This window comes from Anser anser, assembly GCF_964211835.1.
Source record: "Anser anser genome assembly, chromosome: 2".
NCBI classification, from domain to species: domain Eukaryota; kingdom Metazoa; phylum Chordata; class Aves; order Anseriformes; family Anatidae; genus Anser; species Anser anser.
The window spans coordinates 7,086,197-7,110,031 of record NC_139721.1 but is presented as its reverse complement, the minus strand read 5'-3'; the positions used below and the strand labels follow the sequence as shown (position 1 = coordinate 7,110,031).

Genomic DNA, 23,835 nt, shown 5'->3' with positions numbered 1-23,835 from the left:
TGTATCCTCCTATATTCAGAGCTGAATGATACAGCTTGGAGTAAATCGATGTGAAAAGTTGCCCCTTTATCTTCTTCCCTTCTAAAAACTTAAGTGATAGATTTCAATTTTGCAACAGTGAAAAGCTCTGAGGTTCATCATAATGTCTGTTTAGTTCGTCTGGTTTTTTTGCTGTGCTTAAGTATAACCCACACAACCAAGTTTGGCCCAAAACATTTTCCCTCCTAGAACTGTCTTCATATGGTTTGAGCAAATTTCTTGCCATATTTGCATAGTTACAAAAGTTCTGAAACCCAGAGTGCTTTTTCATTGTACTAATTACCTGACTGCTTCATGCATACTTCCAGCCTGCCTTGGTTTTAGGAGCAACATCTCCTGATGTCAGTGGAGAAGGGCATGTCACAGCTGACTTTTCCTGCCCCTTACAGGGGTTCCCCAAGACCTTTGTGGTAGGTGGTGGAGTTTCCCAAAGCAAAAGTCTCTTATGAATCATTTGACTTTTTCCTGCTTAGATCCTGGTTGTTTAGAAGAGATAATTTGCATCACTTTCATTTGAAGATCCATAGCAACTAGGCTGTGGTGATGCTTCCTGGCTCTAGTTAGACTTTCTAGAGCTATTCTAATGATATTCTGGACAAAGACTGTGGTCCTTAACACTAGGTCCTTTCAGGACCTAGGAAGGACTACTGTGACCCAATTTATCTTGCCTAACAAATTGTTCTTAGAGTCTTTTCACTTACTATATACCCTTGACCTTCTTATTACACCATGCATTCATGGTCTGGAGAAATAAGATTTTTTTCTGGCCTACTGTATGAAAACATGCAACAAAGGGTTTAACAGTGTTACAGTTTGCTGTGTCTGTTCTTGAAGTCCCCACAGGTATCTGTTAAGGTCATATGAAGCAAGCTTCAGCAATGACAAGAGTATACTAAAATGCTTGAGGGAAAGGATATATTTCTGAGACTTCTTTCAGCCTTCTATTTCTGCGGATTTGGGTATCTCAGGTAATTATGAAGTATTAACCTGAGCAGAATGAGCAGAAGTGTCCCACAGTGGGATTTTCTGTAGGATCCCTACAGAGAATTTTAGTGATTTTTGAAATGAAGACAATTTTGGATGCTCTCCTTCTGTCAAGAAACATTTGTGTTAGTGGTAGGTCACTAAGTATTAAATCCATCATGTGGTTTTTACTTGTAGGTTTTTCTGAAGGGCTTTTCAGGCATTTTTCTGAAATACAGCCTGTATCTTCAGCATGACAGCGGTGCTGTAACTCTCATACTGACAATGTGTCAGCAGGGGGAGCCGGCATTCAGCCTAACGAGCGTCTGCTGCTGTGTTGAAGCAGAACTGTTGGGAAGTGGTGTTGCTCCCTTTTAAAGAAAGCTGGTAGCTGTACCTGGCTGCTGTATGTATTCAGTGTTCATTAGGCACAGGGACTTTGTAGCCAAGCATTGTCTGCTGCTTGAAACGCAGGCCCCTCCTGCTGAAAATGACACGTTGTAAAATGTGAGTAACATTAAATGATTCTCTGAGCACCAGTTTTAACATGTGAATATGAAAAGTTGAAGGCTTAGAGGCCTTAACTGGTAACTGACCTGTTTGAAAACAGTATTTGCATCTGTTTTGCCATCCCATAGGTTTTTGTTCCTATTCCTTGTTACTTAATCACAAGTTTAGGCTTACATGTGTGCTGTAATTGTAGTAGAGCTGCCTTACTTTGTGCTCAGGGTATCCAAATGCAATTAAGATGTAGATGGAAACAAATAGCTTTGGCCTGTGCTGTTCTCCTGATGGATTCCTTAACTAGTGAGACCTAGGACAGTTTGGTAAGTGTTAAATTGAGTTTTAAAAGTAACACTAAGCCTTTAAACTGTAAGCTCTTAGAATATAATTATCACTGATGAAACAGTACAGGGCAACTATCATATTATTTATAAGTCACTTATTCATAGATGTACTTAACAAATTTATGCATTTCCTGAAATAGGCCTTGTTTGGAACACTAAGTAGTAGCTCACATAGTTTAATGCAAGGTTAATTAAAAATGCTGATATGTATTTCATTATCACAAGTGGCAAATAGATGGTTGAGGTTAGCTCTGTGAAGAACTCTAGACAAATCATCACTTTGAAATTAATGCCCGTGATAGAAGGAAAGAGATACAACGTGCTCTCAACAAGTAAATTTCTTCAATGGGTAAGCTCAGCATTGTTAACATAATGTATTTTCTAAGTAGCTAGTATGTCCTCAAGGTATTGATTCCTTTTGTCTGTGTGCTCAAGGCAATGGCCAGAGCTTTCAGTGGCTGCTTGTGTAGGCTAGAAGGCTCCCTGTTGTGCTGGCTTGCATGAAGATGCTGAGAAGTTACCTGCTCTTGGTGCTAAGCCAGAATCTGCCCAGTACCTGAGCTGGTTTTTTGTGCTGGTGAAATGAATGGAAAAACTGGAGTCAGACACTTGTCTTTCCTGCTTGGGTGCAGTGGGAAGTAGAACTTTGCTTCATTCTGTACAGTCCTTCCAGATCCCTTGCTTAATTAGATATTATTGTATTAGTGATATCTGGCTGGAGCTCAAACCTGTAGCTTGCGGTGAGTAAATTTTTCAGAAGCAGCATTTATTATTCATAAGTCCTTGCAAATGGTGCTAATCATGTAGATAAGGCTTGTCAGCATTTGTGTGAAGCACTTTGGGCACCTCATTTGGAAGTTTCTGGTGCTGTTATCAACAACTTTTACATAGTCACCTGAATGAAAATAGCTGAGAGAGGAGAACAAACCTAATCCCTTTTCCATTCAGGTTTGGCACTTAAACATGGCTGTACATAACTTGTCAGTAATGGATGTCAAGCTGTGTAGTAATAAAACAAATGCTAGAGAAAGGGTTATTTTCCCTTCATTTTATTGATGACTAATTAGCTATTTGAGCTGTATAAATTAGTCAATCAGCTGTTGGTAATAACCCTTTTTCCCCTCTCACCTTACAGCATTTCATCCTCATGACAGCCATCCTGACATGGGAGAAACTTGTGTGCGACTAACTGAAATACTAATGGGATAGTGAATGTGATTTCAAGCTAGGGCATGAAATGAAGAAATAAGAGCAGATGGCCCCTTCAGAAAAATAGATTAAAGAGAATGGATGCTTCTGGCCAGCTACATAGTTAATCCCTTGCTTCCTGTCAAGAGGTACTGCCAATAGACGGTTATTATGCAAGGGGTAAAATGGAAGCTATATGAATTTAATGGAAAAGAAAAATGCTTTTCCTATCTCAGCTCTTTCAGATAATTTAGTGCTCATATTTTTGAGAGCTGTAGTAAATTGGAATAATAACCTGTTAAATAATGTGTATTGCTTCAGAAGTGAATGCTATCAAAAGAGCAGTCCTGAGAATGTAGTTTTGTTCATATACTGTGGAGATTGCCTAGCATTTCTGATATTTTCTTGCTCTGAAACACTGACCATTAGGTCTTTATACCCTCAGTCAGGAATTTAGAAATGTTTATTGTTACTTCTGCTGATGGCTTGATGAGAAGTTAAACTTTTTCCCTGGCTAAATGTTCTTTCCTGTTTTAGTATTAATGGGCAGTCAGATCCTGTTCAGATCACTTAAGCACTTTTATTTCTTGGGATTATATTAAATAGCATGTTTGTGGTTTAGTTACTGTTTTTAACTAAATCAGTTATCTTTGCACTTGCTCAATGAATCAAGATAGGGAAGTGATGTGAAACATTAATTTGTATATCAATATCTACAAGAACCATTCTTCATGAATGCATTTGTAGAATGAAGAGTGATTATGATTGTTTTGATCTTTTGTTCTCAGACACTTTCTGAATGTTTTACTTCATGTGCATGATACAATCTGCTATATCAAGTGCTTAATGCTTCCTTTCAGCTACCATTCACCCTCTGGCTTCCCAGACCCTGCATTTCTTGGGCAGCTGCACTTTTCAAATGCAGCCCCTTTTTCCACTCTCACATCTAGATCATACTTGGATTCTGTGTTTTTTAGAAATAGAAGCACCAAACTTCCCATTTGGAAAAAATCTTAAATGACACTGAACCAAGAGTAATGGTGCCTCAGGTTCATGGTGTTGGTGCTTTTCATATTGTTGGCAGGAAGAAATTGAGCAGGAACTTGACTACATGGGTTTATGAAGACAGGGCAGGTGTCTGGTCAGTTGTAGCTTCTGCATTTTCCCAGCATTACTCACTACTTGATATCTCAAACCAGTGTAATTAGTTCAGCTTTGATTTTTCTCACCTTCAATGTGGATATACTTTACTGCTTGTGAATTGTTCCACTAAATGATCACCTGCCTTGTGCATCAAATGTGGGAATTACTACCATAAAGGAAAAAAACATGAGACAGTCATCACTAGGGAAAAAGTTGTAGTGGTCAGTAAAAAAAAAATTTTGCATTTAGCTGGATTGAAACCCAAATGGTAACATTGCTGAAATTGGTCACATGACTCTGCAGGATAATGTGCTTTCTGAAATGGTCAACTGAAGCATCACACCTCCCACTTCTGTATAAGCGCTTGGTTTTAAATTGCTTCAAAATAAAGACTGTTGGATTTAATACCTTGACTGCTTAGTACTTGGACAGAACTCCATGTGTATACTTTGCTTCTTGCAGCTATCACATAACTGTGCCTATTGGAGGGAAACTGGACCTCAGATTTCTAAAATAACTTCTGCTAATAAGCAAATTTACTAACTTGAAATGACTGATTTCCTTATTTGTTTTATAGGGAACTGCTTAGTTTTACTTAAGCTAAACATGAAGGCATTCACTTTAGATAAAAAGGCATAGTGCTGCTTCTTATGGCAAATAGAGCTACATCATAAATGCTACTAAAAGTGTTTTGAAACTTAGTTTACAAAATGTTTCAATTTACTTTAGCTAAAGCTTACTGGCAGAAATTGGTAGCTACTTCAGTTACTTACGCAGGTATAAATCATGGTGTTGTACTCTTCCAGTCTTAAGTCTTGAAAATTATAAATATTCTACTAGGAATGCTAGAAGTACTAGTTTAAGAAAATAAAATTGGACAGATGCCATAAAAAAGGAAGATTGCTTTCTTTAGTGGAGGCACAGCATAGATAAGCAGGTGTTCCTACAGAGAATAGACTTTTCACAGGTTTGGATCTTTTTTGCTGAAAAACTAACCAACAAATGTTGGTGCCCTCCCTTGTGAGAACTGCAGCTGAAGTGAGTCCATAAGCTGAACTTTCAAGTTTGCTATGGTTGTAGAGAAATCCTGTGTCTTTGTCAAAAATTACATGAAGTGGCTCAACTCATTGTTCTTATTCTCAAAATATTTGAACAATTGACAGTGGCAGTGATCTGCTTCTCTAATATGTTTCTTCATACACAAATGCTTGGGAATGCTAGCTGTTAAGCATGTGGAAGGGATAGTAATGATGATTCCCCTTCTGCTTGTTAGTTTGTAACTAACTTGGATGCTAAGTTTTTTTAACATTCATTTTATGTTCAAGTTGATACAACCTAAAAATTGGAATTCTAAGTACTTCTCCTTTGGGTAGCAGATGTACAAACTGTCTTTGTAACTGCCAAGCATGTTTCTGTAAGTATTAGGACTGTACCCTGTGCCTTTCAGGCAGAGATAAAAAAGTTAACTTGGTTTTACTGCAGCCAAAGTCAGTAATAGATGATAAATAATAAAAATAAAATCGTAGTTTCTCCTATTTTGTCTTCTGACAATAGTAGTAATGGCTTTTTAAAGGAGTAGAAGTGATTAAGATAATCAGAATGGTATGCTAGAATTAGTTGCCTTCTGCATGTAGAAGTTAGCCTCCGTATCCTTGTTTTCATATGTATTTAGACCAGAATACATAAATGCTCTAGGATTTCCTTAACCTCATTATGAGGGTAGTCAACTGCTGGGCCAAGCTTCCTAGTAAGGTGGTTGATACCCCATGCTTATCAGTGCTCAAGAGGCATTTGGATAATGCCCTTAATAATGTTGCAACTCTTGGCTAACCCTGAAGTCATCAGGCAGTTGGACTAGATCTTTGTATGTTACAACTGAACTACTCTTTTGAACAGTAGGTTGACTCAACAGATAAAGATTACACCTGCAGAAGTTTTTTTAATAGTTTATAGGTGCCAAAGTAGTAGCATTCACTTTCATAGTTCATCTGAGCAGTGTAGTATCACAGAATGTGGGTATTTTCCTTTGACTTCAGTGATGTGGTAGTTCTCAATGAATTTTATAAACAACCTTATTTACTGTGCCTTCTGAAACTGAAGAGTGACTTTAAGAGGAATGTTCATATAGCTTTGAACAAGAGTGCAGTCTCAACAAGAACAAGCTTTGATATCTTCACCATGAAGATAATCAAGTATTGGAAAATGTTACCCGGAGGTGGTGAAAGGGCAGCTGATGAAGGCAGGTTTTAAGGCATGGCTGCATGTATCCAGTACATCGGGTTCAATAGTACTTCCAGTAAGATAGACTACGCTTGCTGATACTGATTATCTTGAATCTAAGAAGCATGAGTTTTCTGAAGTCCAAACACTCATATGCCCAGTACAACTGATTTTGCTGAATTCAGTGTAAGAACTTAGATGCATTACATGTGCTTGTGGCAGCCTCATCTGTTCTGCTCCGTAATACTTTGAAGCATGAACAATGGCAAGCTTTTGTGATTTCACACTGGCTCACTAAGCTCTACCACAGTGCTCACTCTTCCTTTCAATGTAATGAGAGGACAAAATAAGATGAAGAAAAGCACCTGGTTTGACATAAGAACAGAGATCACTAACCAATTAGAATTGTGGGCAGAACAGACAACATAAGGGAGTTTATTTCCAACTACTAACAGACCAGAGTAGTCAGAACTAAAGTAAAGGCAAACTAAAAGTTTTTGTTTAGACCTGTTAAAGAACTGCTGCCACAGGGCTCTGTCCCACGGGGTCCATCCCCCAGGAGCAAACTGCTCCAGCACGGGTCCCCCACGGGCGGCAGCTCCCCCCAGCCCCCCTGCTCCTGCGTGGGCTCCTCTCCACGGGCTGCAGCTCCGGCCCGGGGCCTGCTCCTGCGGGGGCTCTCCATGGGCCGCAGCCTCCTCCAGGCCACATCCACCTGCTCCACCGGGGGCTCCTCCACGGGCTGCAGCGTGGAGATCTGCTCCGTGTGGGACCCGTGGGCTGCAGGGGGACAGCCTGCTCCACCAGGGGCCTCTCCACAGGCCGCAGGGGAACTGCTGCTGCGTGCCTGGAGCACCTCCTGCCCTCCTGCTGCACTCACCTGGGGGGCTGCAGGGATGGTTCTGTCTCATTTTTCTCACTCCTCTCCCAGCTGCTGTTTCACAGCAGGCTTTTTCCCCACTCCTGAAGTCTGCTCTCACAGAGGCACAAACAACATCACTGGCTCAGCTCTGGCCAGCAGAGGGTCCCTTTGGAGCTGTCTGAAACTGGCCCTTATCTAACATGGGGCAGCTGCTGGGCTTGTCTCATAGGGATCACCCCTGCAGCCCCTCTGCTACCAAAACCTTGCTACCTAATCCCAATACAGTTTTTTAAAAGTAATTTAGCTTAGAAAACATGCTCTCCTGGGAAATCTTTGGAAGAGATAGGTGACTTGGGCATATACTTTCAACCATGCAAAGCAGTATAATGATGGGGCTATAGACTGGGCACTGGATTTGTCTGAATCTGTCTAGACTATTTGAATATATATAATCAAATGTAGTATGAGATTCCAGTGTACTTTCAGGTATCAAATATGGCTTTTCTGGGCTATAGTACCATAGAATTATAGGATGATTCGGGTTGGAAGGGTCTTATCCCTGCCCAGAGCAAGGAGGTTGGAACTACATCTTTGTCTTCCACTAGACCAGGGACAGGTCATCTATAACCTTTCTGGGCAACCTATTCTAGTGCCTCACCACCCTCTAAAGAACTTCTTAAGTTCTACTCTAAATATACCCTCTTTCAGTTTAAAGCTGTTATGCCTTGTCCTGGTGAGTCCTTCTCCAGCTTTCCTGTAGGCCTCCTTTAATTACTGGAAGACAGTTGTAAGGTCTTGCTGGGGCCTTTTCTCCAGGCTGAACAACCCCAATTCTCTCAGCGTGTCCTTGTAGGAGATGTGCTTGACCCCTCTTATCATCATTGCGGCCCTCTTTGAACTTGCTCTGACAGGTCCATGTCCTTCCTGTGCTGGAGGCCCCAGAACTGAATGCAGGTTGGGTCTCACAAGAGCAGAGCAGAAGGACAATCACATGCCTTGACCTCCTAGCTACACTTTTGATGCAGCCCAGGGTATGGCTGGCTTTCTGGGCTGCAGGCACATGCTGCTGCCTCATGTCCAATTCTTCATCCACTAACACTCTCCACGTCCTTTTCTGCAGAACTACTCTCAAACCACTCCTTGCACAGTCTGTACTGCTGTTTGGTATTGCCAGGTGTAAGGACCTTGCATTTGGCCTCAAGCCTCATGAAGTTCACATAGGCCCACCTCATGCCTGTCCATATCCCTCTGGCTGGCATCCCTTCCCTCCAGTGTGCCAACTGCACAACACAGTGTGGTGTCAGCAGGAAATGTGCTGAGGGTGCACTCAATCCTGCTGTCGATGTCACTAAGATATTAAATAACAACAATCCCAGTATAGACACCTGAGGGGCACCACTGCTCATTGATCTCCACCTAGACATCAAGCTTCTGCCACAACTTCTCAAATATGATGAATATGAGTGACTTCATCTGCCAGTTCCTTCAAGACCCTTGGATGCATCTCATTGGGTCCTACGTACTTGTGTACGTTCAGGCTCCTTGTCTGGTCTCAAACCAGATCTTCTACAATGGGTGCTTCATCATTCTGCCAGGCCTTGCCTTTGGGTCCTGTGAAGTGGGTGGTGTAGCTACAGCATGTGCTGGTAAAGAGTGAAGTCAAAAAGTTGAGTACCTCTACCTTTTCTATGTGCCTGAGTATTCCATAGGAAATAAATCTTGGGGGGGATGGAATGGACTGGAATTCATTAGAACTAATGTTTTTTTAAATACCAAATATCAATAGGATATTTTATATTGCTGAATTAAGGATTACCAGTGTGAAGTTGTACCATAGCCTTCTGTCAGTTGGGATGGAGGGTGTTGGTGAAGCTCTCAAGTTGCTGAAAATGACTTAAAGTAGGGGAAGATAATGCTACTTTGTCTTGTTGGACTGCATAAATCTTGCCTAATGCTATGTTAAGTTGTACATCTGAATAATTGTCAATTACACAAAACATAGGGGTAGAGGATAGCTTACTAAGATACATGCTTTGGTAGTGTAGGTATTTTTCCAGTATTAAATGTGGTTTGTATGAATCTGTCAGCAGACTGCAGAGGTCTTTGTTAGTCCTCTAAAAAGCTTTAAATATGAGATCTGCTAGTGCTTGTTGGTCTGCTTTAGCCTTTAGTAACTGGATATGCTATGGCTAGATGGTAACTATTTTGACTTGCCAATATTTTTGAAGTGTGGTGCATTCATATTAAGAGCTGTGGAGTGTATCCCCTTTTCAAGTGAGACCTAAATTGTGCTTTCCTTTCTTGTGAATGGTGCTGAAGGTATCAGGGAAAAAAACTTATTCAATTAAGGTTTTATGTACAAAGTGAGGAAGAAAAGATGTAGGCTCCTGATGACTCACCAAGATGACAAGTTAAATCTTGCATGAATATGATCAGGTTACCCTTACACATATAAATGTGAGAATTGGAACACCTTTTTGTAAGGACTTGTTATAGAATATTAATCCGATTTTGTCTGTGCTCTATGCCGTAAGCCTTATAAAACCTGTTTGCTTGATACCCCTATGAAATTACAGATTTTCATTTGAAATCTGCACTTGTTATAGCTTTATATCTACTGCAAATAATTGTTTGCATGTGCTGCCTTTGGAGGGAACTATAATGGCTGATGAAGTCTTCTAAACCTAGACATCACTTGATATTAATGCCTATATTTTATTCTTAGCATACTCTAGTGTAGAGTATATAATAGTTCAGAGGGCTTCCAGAGCTCTGTCTTTTGTTACTTGTGGGCTACCTGTGCTGTTACATGAAAAACAGTAAAAAAAAATTTGCAAACAGAATTGTATTATGTATACACTACATGTAGTAGATGAACAGAAGACAGTGACAGGATTACAGAATACCTGACAAAACCTCAGAAGGTCCAATCCCCTGCTCAAAACAGGGTAAATACCGATGTTTTTACCATTATTTAGAAAGCAAGGCTAGTTATTTTTGAAGCAGGAAGGGACATGGAAGTCAAGTGGTTCTGTCCTGATAGGATACAGCATCCAAGTTTGAAATGTGTGAGTGGGGGGGACACAAGGTGTTGTTTATCCCACATGTATATTTAAGTTGCTTTTGGAATTTCTTACGAAATCATGGAACAAATGAGCTGATGTTTTTGTAGCTAGTGGATTCCTGAACTTGCTATGTATGAGTGACAAGCATTCTTGAAAGAAAATTGTCAACAGTGAGTAAATCATATGGGAACTTTTAGCACTTTATTATACACATGCGTTCCAAGGCTCTATTCACAATGAGATAAATAGTAATTTTCGATGAAGTGGGATGGGAATATAGGGCTGAAGCCTATGTTTACATCTTGCTCTCCTGAGTGAGGCTGAATGAACATCTGTTAATATCTTAGTTGTTACTTCTCTTATGACAGTTTCTACATTAGTATTTTCAACTATTTCAAGTATTAATAAGTTAACAGAATCTAGTGTAGGCATTTTTGATGTAAAGGTGTTCAATTAGCTTGAATTGCATAAATAAAAAGGCCTATTCAAAATATTTGTCATATTGGTGACTGAAATGTATTTTCAGATTGGTGCAGACAGAAGTATTCAGACTGTAAAACAGAATTTACAATGCTTGTAAATGCAATTTATATCAAGACTGGTTTAAGTCCCTCAGCATGGATATTCATAATTTGAGTATGTTGAATATTGCAGACATTCTAGCATGAACCACTCATTTTACTGTAAATTCAAATCAGATTTGTTGTCCTTTCTTTCTGCAATGGCATATAAAGACAGTTATTCTGAATTCAACTATCGTAATGTGCATTTGTTAAAATAAATTTGTTACTTATACATAGTTCATACGAACTATTTCTTTTTATTTCAATTCTAAATTAGAACCTACTGTTGGGGGTAAATTTGTATTTTAAAATGCCTTTTATTTCTGAAGTATCAAAATGACGGCTCAGGAGACTAGGTGGAATTTTCTGAAATGAATATGGAAGAATGTGTGTGGGTACAGTAGTAGAGCAGCTGCATTAAACATTGAATGTTTCATTCCATTTTTCATTCAAGTCTTTTACACCCATTCAGGATGGATCTAGATATAACCATACCACAAACGCTTGTCCATTATTTTTAAGTCTCTGAGGGTATTTTTATTTGATTACTTCTCTAATTCGCATTTGTCTCAAAAATGAGACAGTGTTTGCTTTGGAAAAAATGTGGGTGAAAGAGATCTGTCCAAGCATTTATTTACATCAGGAAATTTTTGCTTGTTGCTTATTACTTAAATGTTTTATTGTAAAAATTTGTATTGCTTTATTTACCTTATCTGTCTAGCATAAGAGGTGTATAATCTGAAGCATGGTCAAGATCCTTTTACAGTGTCAATGAGATTAAGCCCTCAAACACAAAATTATAACTATTGTTGGGTTCGTTGTCCTGCCATACTGCACTGTGGACTTAGCAGAATAAATCCTGGAAGGACCTGGGAGCATTAAATCAACATCTGGCTATACAGACTTCCTATGGCTTCGTTTCAGTGCAGGAGTTTTAACTGCTAGCGTTTTCAGAATCGGTGAGCTTAAAATGTGAATCTCCTGAGATAGAAGTGTGGATTTTGTTGCTGCAAAACTTACAAATAAGAAAAATAGTATGGAATGCTAGAGAACTTTACATATGGTATAAATGTTGTCTTTTAATCCCGAAGACTGTTCAGAAGTGGTTACTGATGCTCTGTATTGGACTAATTGTAGAAAGCTTGAAACTAAACAGATCATATTGTCCTAGTTCTTTAAAGAAAAACTATTCTGAAAAACTATTCTAAAACTGACTTAGAATCTACTTTTCTCCTTTGGAAGCTAGTCTTTTCTCAAGGCTTGGGTGTATTCCTTAAAGGAGATTAAAAAAATCATAAAACCACAGTCTAGTATGCCACTGTTTTCATAGTACCACTGGTTTTATTGTTCTCTTAATGTGAGAGCATAATGAATGTCCATACTGTCAGTTCAAACATCTGGCCGGTAGCAGAGATTTCTTTCAAGAAGTATCTAATGATATTTTCCCAGTACCTCCTTCAACCTCTTGGCAATACTTTGCCTAACGCAGCCCGGGATCTTGTAAGCCTTCTTAGCAGCAAGGGCACACTGCTGGCTCGTGTTCAGCTTGGAGTCCACCGGGACTTCCCCGTCCCTTCCTGCAGAGCTGCTTTCCAGATGGGTAGTCACCTGCATGTACTGATACCTGGACTTCTGTCCCCAGGTGCAGGACTTTGCACTTCTCCTCATTGAATTTCATGAGGTTCCCATCAGCCCACTTCTCCGGCCTTTCAGGATCTGTCTGGAAGCTGTGGTATATCAGGTGCTCCTCCCAGTTTTGTCATCAGCAAACATGTAAAGGGTGTGCTCTGCCCAGTCATTCAGATCATTAAACTAGGTCTCTGACAGTCCCTTCTAACACAAACCATTCTGTTTCTAGGTTTAACAAAACTATGATCCTTGCAGTATGCTGCTTATTACTGGCCTCCAACTGGACTTTGTGCCACAGGGCCCTGGCCATACAGCCAGTTCTCGATGCACCTCACTTCTTGCTCGTTCAGCCTGTACACCAGCAGTTATGAGGCTCTTATGGATTCCCCTTGGTGAATATATGCTGACTACTGATTTTCTTGCCTTTCATGTGCCTGATAATGGTTTCCAGGATTAGCTGCTCCATCAAAATAAAGCAAAATATATTGCTGCTGTTGTACTGTTAGTAACTTCCAAAACAACTTCGGCATATTATACGATTGCCCCTTATTTAGGAACATTCATAACATTATTCTTAAAATATTTGTGTTTTGAAAATGAATATGGAAATTATTTCCAGTGAAACTAGCATAATTCTGTCAACACCATATGTTTTCTGAAGTCATGATTGTTTTGATGTCTTAGTTCAGCCTTGAATTATTTACTTACTCTTCATCTGAAATAGAAAATTAGTATGAAATCACTTGAATTCATTATAATCACAGATCATAGTGTTTTGGGTTGAAGTGGAACTTTAAAAGATCATCGAACTCCACCTCCTCCACCACAGGCAAGGAAAACCTCCCACCAGCCCAGGTTGCCCAAAGCCCCATCCAGCCTGGCCTCGAATGCTTCCAGGGATGGGGCATCCACAGCTTCTCTGGGCAGCCTGTGCCAGGGCTTCACCACCCTCCGAGTGAAAATTTTCCTCCTAACACTAAACTAAATCTCCCCTCTTTTAGTTTAAGACAATTACTCCTTGTCCTATCACTACACCCCCCTGACTAATAGTCCCTCCCCAGTTCTTCTCTAACCCCCTTTCGGTACTGGAAGTCTGCTGTCAGGTCTCCCCAGAGCCTTCTCTTCTCCAGGCTGAACAACCCCAACTCTCTCAGCCTGTCTTCACAGGAGAGGTGCTCCAGCCCTCTGAGCATCCTCATGGCCCTCCTCTGGACTTGCTCTAATAATGCCATGTTCCGGGGGCCCCAGGGCTGAATGCAGGGCTCCAGGTGGGGTCTCACGAGAGCAGAGTAGATGGGGACAATCCCCTCCCTTGCCTTGCTGGCCACTCTGCTTTTGATGCAGGCGTAATGCCTCTAAGACTTCTCAATCTGAGGAAAAACGTACATTTTCTTAAGGATTTCCAGACAAACTTAGCTTGTTTCATTTCTGTTGATCTTGTTTTGTAAACATCGTATTAAGGATAAATGCAATAAACATTTGTTTACTCTGGCATTTGATCTTGCATTGATTTACAAATTGATTTACACCAGACAAGTACAGAGCAGCACTTCATTCTGCATTAAGCACAGGTACTTATGTTGGTTTAGCAGAGTGACCTGGAATCCTGGCTTGTAGTTCTCCTGTAGGAAGATTAATTCTACCTTGAGATTAACATGAAACAATTCTACTTTGTCATTATCTGATGCATCTAGCAATATTGTTTGGTGAATTAACTGAGGAGTAATCATTGCTTAGATCTCTCTGCTATGATTAAATGTAAAGGAGAAAAATCCCTGCAGTTATTTCTTCATCCAACTAAATTCCTGGACTATTGCATTAGCTGCATCCTTGGTCTGAGAACATGGGATTTTAATCTCTAGCATTAAGGGAAGCTTTAATCACATGTTCATTTACTATTTGTGATTTAGATGTTGTTGCTTCATATAGCTAAGCAGTAGAGAATGTGATCTAAGGATTAGAAAAAAGCAAATCTTTCTGTCTGACCTTGAAAATCTGATTGGATTTCTTATGTGATCTCACATAATTTTCCCTAATTATCTAAAGCTTGATGTACGTAAATGATAGATATCAAATGAGTTGTGCAAATCTGATTCTATGCTTAGTATTTCATATTCATTTTAGTTTTGAGTGCAATGAAATAAGGAGGAAAATCTGAGATTTTTTGGTCACAAGATCTTCTGTCAGTATTTTAGTGAACATGCATGAATTCTTAAGTTGGTTTGATAAGTATGGGAATAAAAGGAGAATTCTTATTTTGTAGTTTAATGCCAGTGCTCATAGCTATGGCTGCTCAGAGGAAAAAATCATTTGAATTTAAAACAAATTGGGGGAAAACTGTGGTCCATTTTGCTACTATTTTTTGATTGGTAGTCTCACATGTATTGGTAGCTTTTTCAAGTGAATGGAAGCTTGATTAAACAGTGGGAGTTCATGTAAATAAATAAATAGTGGTTCTTAAAATGGTCAAAGTATACAGCTATCTGGGGTATGAAGACAGATTTTTCAGAGTAATGGATTTATTTCAAAACTTGCCTTGGCTGTGTCAAGTTGAGTGATGATTGAGGCTGCCATCAACAAATCCTTCAAGTACTAAAATCAAATGATTATGTAAGCTAAAATTTAGGAAATGCAAGTACAGTGTATTGAAGTAATTATACAGTTGGGTCATTTGAGGAATGTTAGCAGACATTGTAATGACCCTGCTCTTAACTCTTTCAATACAGTTTAACCTTGGCAAGTCTGAGAGCTGGATGAAACAAAGCTCATTCAGTTGTGTAATGCTTCTTAGCATTTCCTGTGAAGGCCCCTGAACCAGGGTTCACTCATAAATGGACAATTCTCACTTACAATTTCTAATATCTGTAAATGCAACTCTATGAAAATAAAACTTTCATGTGGGCAGTGTAAGATTGCAGTGTGTATATACTGCTGTGTACAACAGTGTATGGCACAACAGAACAGATCTTGTCAGTCTGGTTATTGGGACTCTCCTCTGCACTGATGTGTTTCAAAATGAAATCAATGCACTGTGCTGCAGTATTTGGGATCTCGATTGGAGTCAAACTATGCTCTTCTGCTTTTCTGAAGAACTTCTATTCCTGGTCTTAACCTCTGCTGTAATTACATTGCTTCATCTGTAAGAGTAGTTCTATTTTTAGTACAATTACAACATTTAGCAACATTTTATACCAAAATATAAAGAACCTCATACACTTGACTGCATAGTTCTGAGCTTTGAGTATTTATTTAGTGCTGCAGCTTGTACACACTTAAAAATCAATGTCACATGTTTTCTACTCTTAAAACACAAACCTTTGAGTATCCAATCTTGTCTCCCAAGAAACACCAGACCTTTATCACTGCCCTTGTTATATCAGGAAGCAGGGGTTATTAAAATAGCTTACTTGTATTAATTTGATATTACACTCCAGGTTTGCATTTACAGTTCAGAAATTGTGACTTAACATGTCACCTGCTTGCTGTGAGTGGGGAATATCATACCTTATAAAATTTTAGTCTTAACTTCATCTGAAAATGGATTTTAATATAACTTTACATCAATCTAATTGCCCATAATTCTCCAGTTCATAAAGTGACAACTATAAAAACCATGTGAATTCCATTGATCCTGGGATTCAACTGTTAAAATCATTCATACATTCCTCAGCTGTTGTCAGTCTGCGTGGCTGTGGACTGAGGGATTAGGAGTTTTTTTTCTGAGTGTGCTGCAATATACAGGTAACTTTAAAAGAAGGCTGCTTTACAGAATATGGATCCTTCAGTACATTCATGCTGCTAGAATGCGTATGATTAAATTTTTCTAGGGACTTGCCAAGAAGATTTGAAACTGTAACTGGGGAGGACTGTTCTTTCAGAAGTCTTCAAGTTAGTCTGAGTGCAGAGAAGAGCTGGTGAAGAAATGAGAAAACAAGACTTGTGAGGTGTGACTGAGAAAACTGAGGTGATTTAGCCTGGAGAATAGGCTGAGGGGAGACCTCATCGTGTCCTACAAGTACCTGGAAGGAGGTTGTAATGAGGAGGGTGTTGGTCTCTTAGTTGACAAGTGATAGGATGCAAAGAAATGGTCTCAAGTTGTGCCAGGGTAGGTTTAGGTTGGACACAAAGAATTTCTTTGGGGAGAGGGTGGTCAAGTATTGGAATGGACTGCTTGGGGAAGTAGTGGAGACCTCCATCCCTGGAGGCATTTAAGAGATGTGTGGACATGGCACTAAGGGAAATGGGTTAGTGCTGTTACTTTACAGGTTAGGTTGGTGGCTGGACTTGATGATCCTGCAGGTCTTTCCAACCCAGACTTCTATGACAGGCTCTTAAGCAATAAAGAATAAAAATAAACTCCAAGCTTGTGATAAATACCACTAAATTCTACTGAAGTAGAATACAAAGTTGCTTACTTTTGCTAAGAGTTTAATGGGATATTTGAAGGTTGTGAAGATGGTTGTGGAGGACAAATGCTAAATACCCATAGAAGAACTTCCATAGCACTTCTGACATTAGGTTTTTCTATGCCTTGAGCTGACTTGTTTAACACATTGGAACCTCTGCCAAGCGGGACTCCAATCCAGCGAAGACCTCAAGCAATGCTTCTTTAGTGTTTGTATGCCCCTTTTATTCTATCACCTGTGAAATGAAATGATCAATTTTCCACTAGCACAATGGAGAGTCAATATTGGCAGGAACTAGAATCAAGAATTAATCCTTTGTATACGTGAAATATCTTTAGAATAAGTATGGTCATGCATCCTGAGTTCCTTTTGTCGCATTCCTTCTAAAACTTATTCCTGTCATCTTGGCTCATACCTAGAAATTTGAGATTAGTGTTTTACCAATGTGCTTTAATTGCATTGCTGAAATTTTGAAAGCTTGAATTGACACTTAAAGTGTGCAGTAGATGACCATCATACAACTGCATGCTTTGCAGCTTATAGAAAGTCCTATATATTTTATATAGGAGAAAATAGTCAAGTATTAAACTATGCTGTAAGTTTTTGAACTTGAAAGGACTAAAGGTGTCTTGCTTGAGCCATTTTAATACATAAACGTGTTCTGAATATTAAGTTAAAAGTTCATTTAAAACACTTGCAATGCTAATTGGAAGTGCTGATATGAACATAAATATTAAACACCGTAAAAGCAAAACACAGTTTGCTCCATTCACCTGTGTAATATGTATTCATTATGTATTATACCACTAACGTTATACTTTAAGGTATTATTTTTAAAGTTACTGTTTAAAATTTATGTGGACTTTAAAATCTGAAAACTGAGAATATTTAATATTAAACTAAGAAAATAACAGACATTTTTCTTTTAACAGAAATTGAAAAATTCCAGAAAGGGGAAGGAAAGGAAGAAGAGAAATATATTGATGTAGTCATCAATAAAAATATGAAGTTGGGACAAAAAGTTTTGATTCCAGTAAAACAATTCCCTAAGGTAAGTTCAGTTTTCATACTTTATAATTAAATGCTTAGAAAAGATATTCCATTAATATCTTAAGATGGTGACTGTTTCGGTATTAGCCATCTGTACCAATGCTGTTCTGTGGTCTGTTCTTTGGAAGCTGTAAGGTAGGAAATTTTCTTGGAATAAATGAGCAGAAAAGTGTTGCTAGTCACACACAAAATAGTAGGTTGAAAACAAGTGTTTTCAAGTATTTTCAGAATAGTAGGATCCTTTTTGGAATTGACAAAGGAATTATATTTAAACTGATGCTGATGTCAGCCTTTGAAATGTACTTATTGTATGCAAAAGTGAAGCTTTGAAATCCACTGTCAGAGGATTTCATTGTGTAAATACCTTACTCTCATCTTCAGTTTCAGCTAGTGTTAGTCTTGAACTAGGTATACCCATGCTACTGAATTATGCAATGTGTTCTAGGGGAAGCAGACTATTCCATTAATATCTTTAAACACCGTGAATCCATAATGTTTCTTTATGGTCAGATGTTATTCTAGTTTAAAATATTGCTGCATGGAGGTGTGTATCCAATGTGTAAGACAGTGGAAGTTCATTGTTTTGTATTTCTTTACAAATTTTAAGGCTAATGTGCAAAATCATCAGGATGTTAGTGTTTATCACCTGTTTTAAATAGGTCATCTTTTCTTATTGGAAATTTCAAGACTGCTTCTGTTTTTGCTCATGGGGGAAAGGAATGTCTTCCTTCCATTTCACTTGGAGGACTTTTTTCTAGAAAGCTTTATTTGCACTATTAGTGTTTTTCTGTGCTGGATAATTTGCAGAGATTTCTTTACTGCTGTTCAAAGTTCCATGAAATACTGCTTCAATGAACTTGTGTGCTTGCATACACTTTATAGGTGGGTACCTATTTGGAATTCTGCCTTAGAAGTCTTTATTTAATGACTGGGAAAACTTATCTATAAACACCACATACAGTGTTATAAAGAAGGGAAGGTAACAAACGGGAAGCCTATGTGGACAGTGCTTCTAATCAAGATGTTTTTCTTCAACTATTGATGTGTTTTCCAATGTTGAGATCTGTGGACAAATGAGCTTGAAGGGAGAAAAAGCAAGGTGGTTATTAAAAGGAGAAAGGGTCTTTTGAAAGATTCAGTTTCTTTAGTGTCAACTTTCTTTAAAGATCTAAACATTAAAATTCTTGTTTAGCATAGCTAGTGGGAAAGCCAATGCTGTCTTTTGAAAGGGAGTGATGCTTTGCTGTGTATTTAATAGTTGTGGTCTTTGGATGTTCTTCGGCTGTCTGAGATGGAATTAAGCCCAGTATGTGCTATAGAAAGAAATCTGAATTTATATCCAAAGACGGAGCTTTGTATTCCTCTGTACTTGTTTAGAAGACCAGGATCTAGTCTAGGAGGCATAGAGTACAACTACTGTGCAGAACAGACTTCCTATGTGAGTTCCTATGTCTCCACTAGTACTTTTTCCACAGAAAGGAGAACACTGGCATCTCCACTCACACAAATCTCTTCTACCAGAGGGAATAAAACCAAGTATTTTCTGATTTAAGAATATTTTATCCCCTAATTGGTAAGGATGTTTTCATTGTCTCAAGTTACCATTTTATTATATAGATATTTCTGTCAAGCTTACTCATCACAGACCAAACATAGTCAAAAGGAATTGGGATTTCTCACTGGATAGGAGTAGTTTAGGAGGTGAGCATCAGTTCAAACTTGTGACAGGCCCTCTTGAACTTCTCTGGAGGGGACCCAAACCACAAGTAGTTACTGCAGTTAAGTGTTGTCTTGTTTACTAGAACCAGGCTTTTTTTATTTTGGAGCTCTGAGGAACTTAAATGTTTTGTACAAGGTGGTGTAGCTTCAACATGGCAAACTGAGCCTTATCCTGGTGTACTGCAGTCTGCAGCTAGTGACAAGATTTGAATGCCTATACACAAGGTAGCAGAGTCTTTTTTGCATTCTAATGTTTGCTCTAGATACTAATCCTAGTTCTGTTCATATCTTCAGAGAAGGGTGCAAATGAGGAATGCTCTATCAAGTCTGTCAGGGTACATATGAAATTATTCCAGTCACCTTGGTGAGCTGTATTTATAATATATTCAGGTTCTGTGGAATTTAAGCAGAAGACATTATGGGGTGCTTACATAAAAACCTGAAATGATGCTTCACATAAATGGTTTATGCCTCTAGGTCATGCTTTCCTGTGCATGTGGTGTTTGCGGGATCGTTTTGCCTGCAAGAGTTGTTAGAATTGATGCAGATGTCATTTGAAGAGGATGCCAAGTTGATAGTTCCTCACAGAAATGGTTAAAAGTTGATTCTCATTTGTGAGTAATTGTCTGCTTTCTGCTGATCAGTGTTACTGATAAATGCTTCAGAAGCCTGGAATGTAAGACTTAGATAAATATGGATGACAGCTGTGTAAAAAGCTCTTCTGCATGTGAATATTGAATTTAGAGCCATTCTCCCAGCAATTTTTTCTTTCTTGCTATGCGTTAGCAGTCATCACTGAAGTTGACAGTTACCATACAAGTTCCCAGACAAGGATACCTTCAGTCTTTCAGGCGTAGCCTTTTCAGTGTTAGTGAAGAGAGAATCTGGTGTTTAGAGTTGACAAAGTTACTACAATAATTGATAAATCCATTAAGCACTGGGATGCCAGTTTGGGCTGAATCTGGAAAATGTAAGTATCCAGAAAGTGACAAGAAAAGTGAGGCTTGCTTTAGCTTTGCAAATAGAGTATTGTCTCCCCAAGTAAATGATGTGGGTTTTTCAGCTTAAATGGGATCAGAAAAGCAGGTTATTAAAGTTCTCAAATCCTTAAGAAGGTGAAGTATCTAAAAATGAACCTAATAATGGAAGCGATTTTTGCTAGCAGAAGCTATTCTGTTAATATTTGCCAGTGGTTCTCTGGCAAATCATGATGCTTTGTAGGAATATAGTTGCAATCAATGAAATATCAATTATTAGTTTTGGTTGTAAATGAGGTCCCTGCACCAAAGCAGCCCACCAGCATACTTCTCGCTCTTCAGATACCTTGCACAGGGTTATCTTGAGTTTAAGTATCTCACTGTGCTTTCCCTCTTTAAAACCTCTTCCTCTGACTCCTTGAATAAATCATGCAAGCCCTAGCCAGTTCTAGCTCTGATCGGACCAAGCTGTGACTGCAATGACTGCTTGCATTCCCTGCTTTGTTAGGTGCATTCTTGCAGGATCAAGGCTGAGTCCTGTGCATACTCAGCCTCTACCTCTGAACCTCTTGACATACCTACATGGTGACAGGTTAACTGCAGTAGAAGGCTATTCAACTGAAGTTCAGAGCAGATGGTTTTTTATCTTTGAAAAGAATCTGGTAGACCTCAGGTTCAGAAGTCAGTATCTTTTTCTTTTTTTGTTTGGGTGGTGTTGCTTTCCCTAAACAAAATCTCCCTGCTCCTGGTCTTCTGCTTATTGCTCCAACAGTTGAGTATTCATGCCTGTGGATGTTAAACTTGCCTTCTACCTAACAGCTATTAGTTGCTTTTTATGGTACTATGTGTCTTATTTAGTCATGACCTTCTGTCTTGCTCAGCCATGACAGAAGTTACCTTTAATGTTCATGCTACAGGTAGTTGGCCTAACTTTTGTCTGGACCTTAATAGAATATGAGAAGATACAAACTATTTCGTAAAGCAAACAAAGTAGCCCTAGGTTCAGTTTCAGCTCCAGTTGGCTGTGTTTGAATGATCTTCATTTGTGTATGAACTCCTGTATGTGCTGAGAAACAGGACTAGTATGTTTTAATGACAGATCGTGTTACTTGGTGAGACAAAGCCTTGTGGAAACTCCTTGTAGGTTGCAGGTCCAGTCAAGGATTTTCAAAATCTGATTGTATGCAATCCTGTCAGGAGTTGTTCAGGTTGGTTTAGCTATTCAATTGCTAAGATAAGAAATTAATCTGAAGCATTTAGGTGAGGCTTGAATATTTTGATAATGCGGTCTGCAGTCCTGTTCTAACTGGACATGGATTACAAGCAAGGATTAGGCTGCATACAATCCTAACTCTCTCTAATGAGAAAAGGAACAACTTCTCCAGGTAGGACTCATTTCCAGGTTTTTACTTTACTGTAGGGTTTCCACATGGATGCTGTATGTCTAACTTGGAGTTAGTGGAGCAAGATCTTGTCAGGTTAGGCATTGGAGTTTAGGGTGATTTAATATACCTTACTATTTGATCAGCTGAATATCTTTGACTCCAGGTCAAGTGTGAAAATGCAATCGTTAAACCTGTACTTCTATTGCATTTCATGCTTGAAAAATCCATCTTTAAACTTGCACAGACTTAAAGGTAGGAATAAAGTGAGCTGGCAATAGAAGGTCATGATGTGGCTGTTTGAGAGTGAAGGGACTCTAAATATGTCCTAATACTGCTATGAAATGTCAGGAGTTGAAAGGTGTTTCATAGCTTACATATGTACATATGAGGCAAGAGTCTTATCCTTCCTCCCACACACTTGATGAATATTCACTAAAGTAGTTTATAATCTCAAATCTGATTTTGTTTTGGCAGTTTAGTGAACTCAAGTGTTCAGAATTTGGTGAAATAGCTTCCATGGATAAGTGGAAAGATGATGGTTTTCAATGAGGTTGATCAAGACTGAGAATAATTTCCATTTTGTGATAGGCTACTGTTCTAAAAATTGCTTACAAGGCTATAATTAAGTATTGTGTAGATCTCAGAAATTGGTAAGAAGTGCTCCATATTATTTCACTGAAGTGATACTCTAAATACATATTCTCAAAAGTTACTTTCTTAATTTGCAGGTGTGAATTAGTCTCCTAGCTCAACATTTAAAGTTAAATTATATATTTAATACATATTGTCATGTATAATGTATTTGCAGTTTTACATAGTCATGAAAAGATTAAAATATTAATTACATGACTAATTAAAAAAAAATTCATAACAGCTTGGTTCTAATGATTTCTTATATACTTTTTTATTCCTACTATAATGACAAGTGATATGAAGGAACAAGTTAGATTTAATACCAGAGAATTTTTGAAAAACTTTACAGTAATTGATCAAGTTTAATGTTGAATAGGTGTTTAAAAAAATTTATAAACTATTGCTGTTCCGAGGGCTGTGTGAAGGAGACAGCAGTTTGTGGTAGTGTAAATGCATGAAATAGTTTACTTCCTAAGTAAGTTCCCTCACTCTTGAAATGAGTAAGGAAAGTCTTGAAGTTTTCCCAGTTTCAGGTCATTCTAAGGGCAAGTGCCTTGAATGTTAATTTAATATTTTTATTTTTTCCTAGTAAATCTGTCACAGAGGAACTGTTGCAGAAAACTAATATATCAAGAAAGCTTTCTATGGCTTTGACACTGGCTGGCTAGAGCTTTACAGCTAAGCATTTGGTCAAGCATTTGTATTTTCACTAAGTATTTTAAGCTGGATGAACCATTCTCAGCAGACTTGTCTTGGTGGGGATAAACAAGGATTACTCTTTCTATTATATCCTACTTCCTGTAATATATACATTTAAACATGATGTAGCATTGACATTTTTTTTGCTGAAACTCATACAGTAGATTAAATGCTCACAAAGAGAATGTCTCATTTGTATAATTCCTTTGTAGCAGTGTTTTTTCCAGAGCTGTTTTCAGGAAATAGATTCAAGCAGTGCTTTGGTAAGGAAATAAATCTCTAGATAACTGTTAAAGGCATATTTTGATGTGAGGATTCTGAAGGAAATGGGTGTTAAGCAGTAATGTCCATAATCTCTGTTGTACTATATCTGCAAAAATGCTTTCTTAAAATGAGGATTCATGAATACCTTTTGCTTAAACAGTAGCTGAAGTAACATTTTCTAG

The 23,835-nt window shown here is 38.5% G+C and overlaps 2 protein-coding genes across 8 annotated transcripts in view; both read left to right on the top strand.

The window, feature by feature from the left end:
* The window catches only part of LOC310895776 (uncharacterized protein), a gene marked incomplete at its 5' end in the record, with an annotated part of 669,112 nt that overhangs the window by 18,799 nt on the left and 626,478 nt on the right, over positions 1 to 23,835 (top strand). The window lies entirely within an intron of this gene.
* KHDRBS3 (KH RNA binding domain containing, signal transduction associated 3) overlaps positions 1 to 23,835 on the top strand; it is a 94,206-nt gene that overhangs the window by 8,759 nt on the left and 61,612 nt on the right. For all 4 annotated transcript variants that reach the window (XR_014579700.1, XM_083824093.1, XM_083824092.1 and 1 more), the window contains exon 2: positions 17,859 to 17,977. Coding sequence is in view for 3 of the 4 variants with exons in the window: in XM_083824093.1 (XP_083680219.1) it covers positions 17,859 to 17,977 (119 nt within the window). In the remaining variant the exon portion in view is untranslated. The remainder of the gene's footprint in view (positions 1 to 17,858; positions 17,978 to 23,835) is intronic.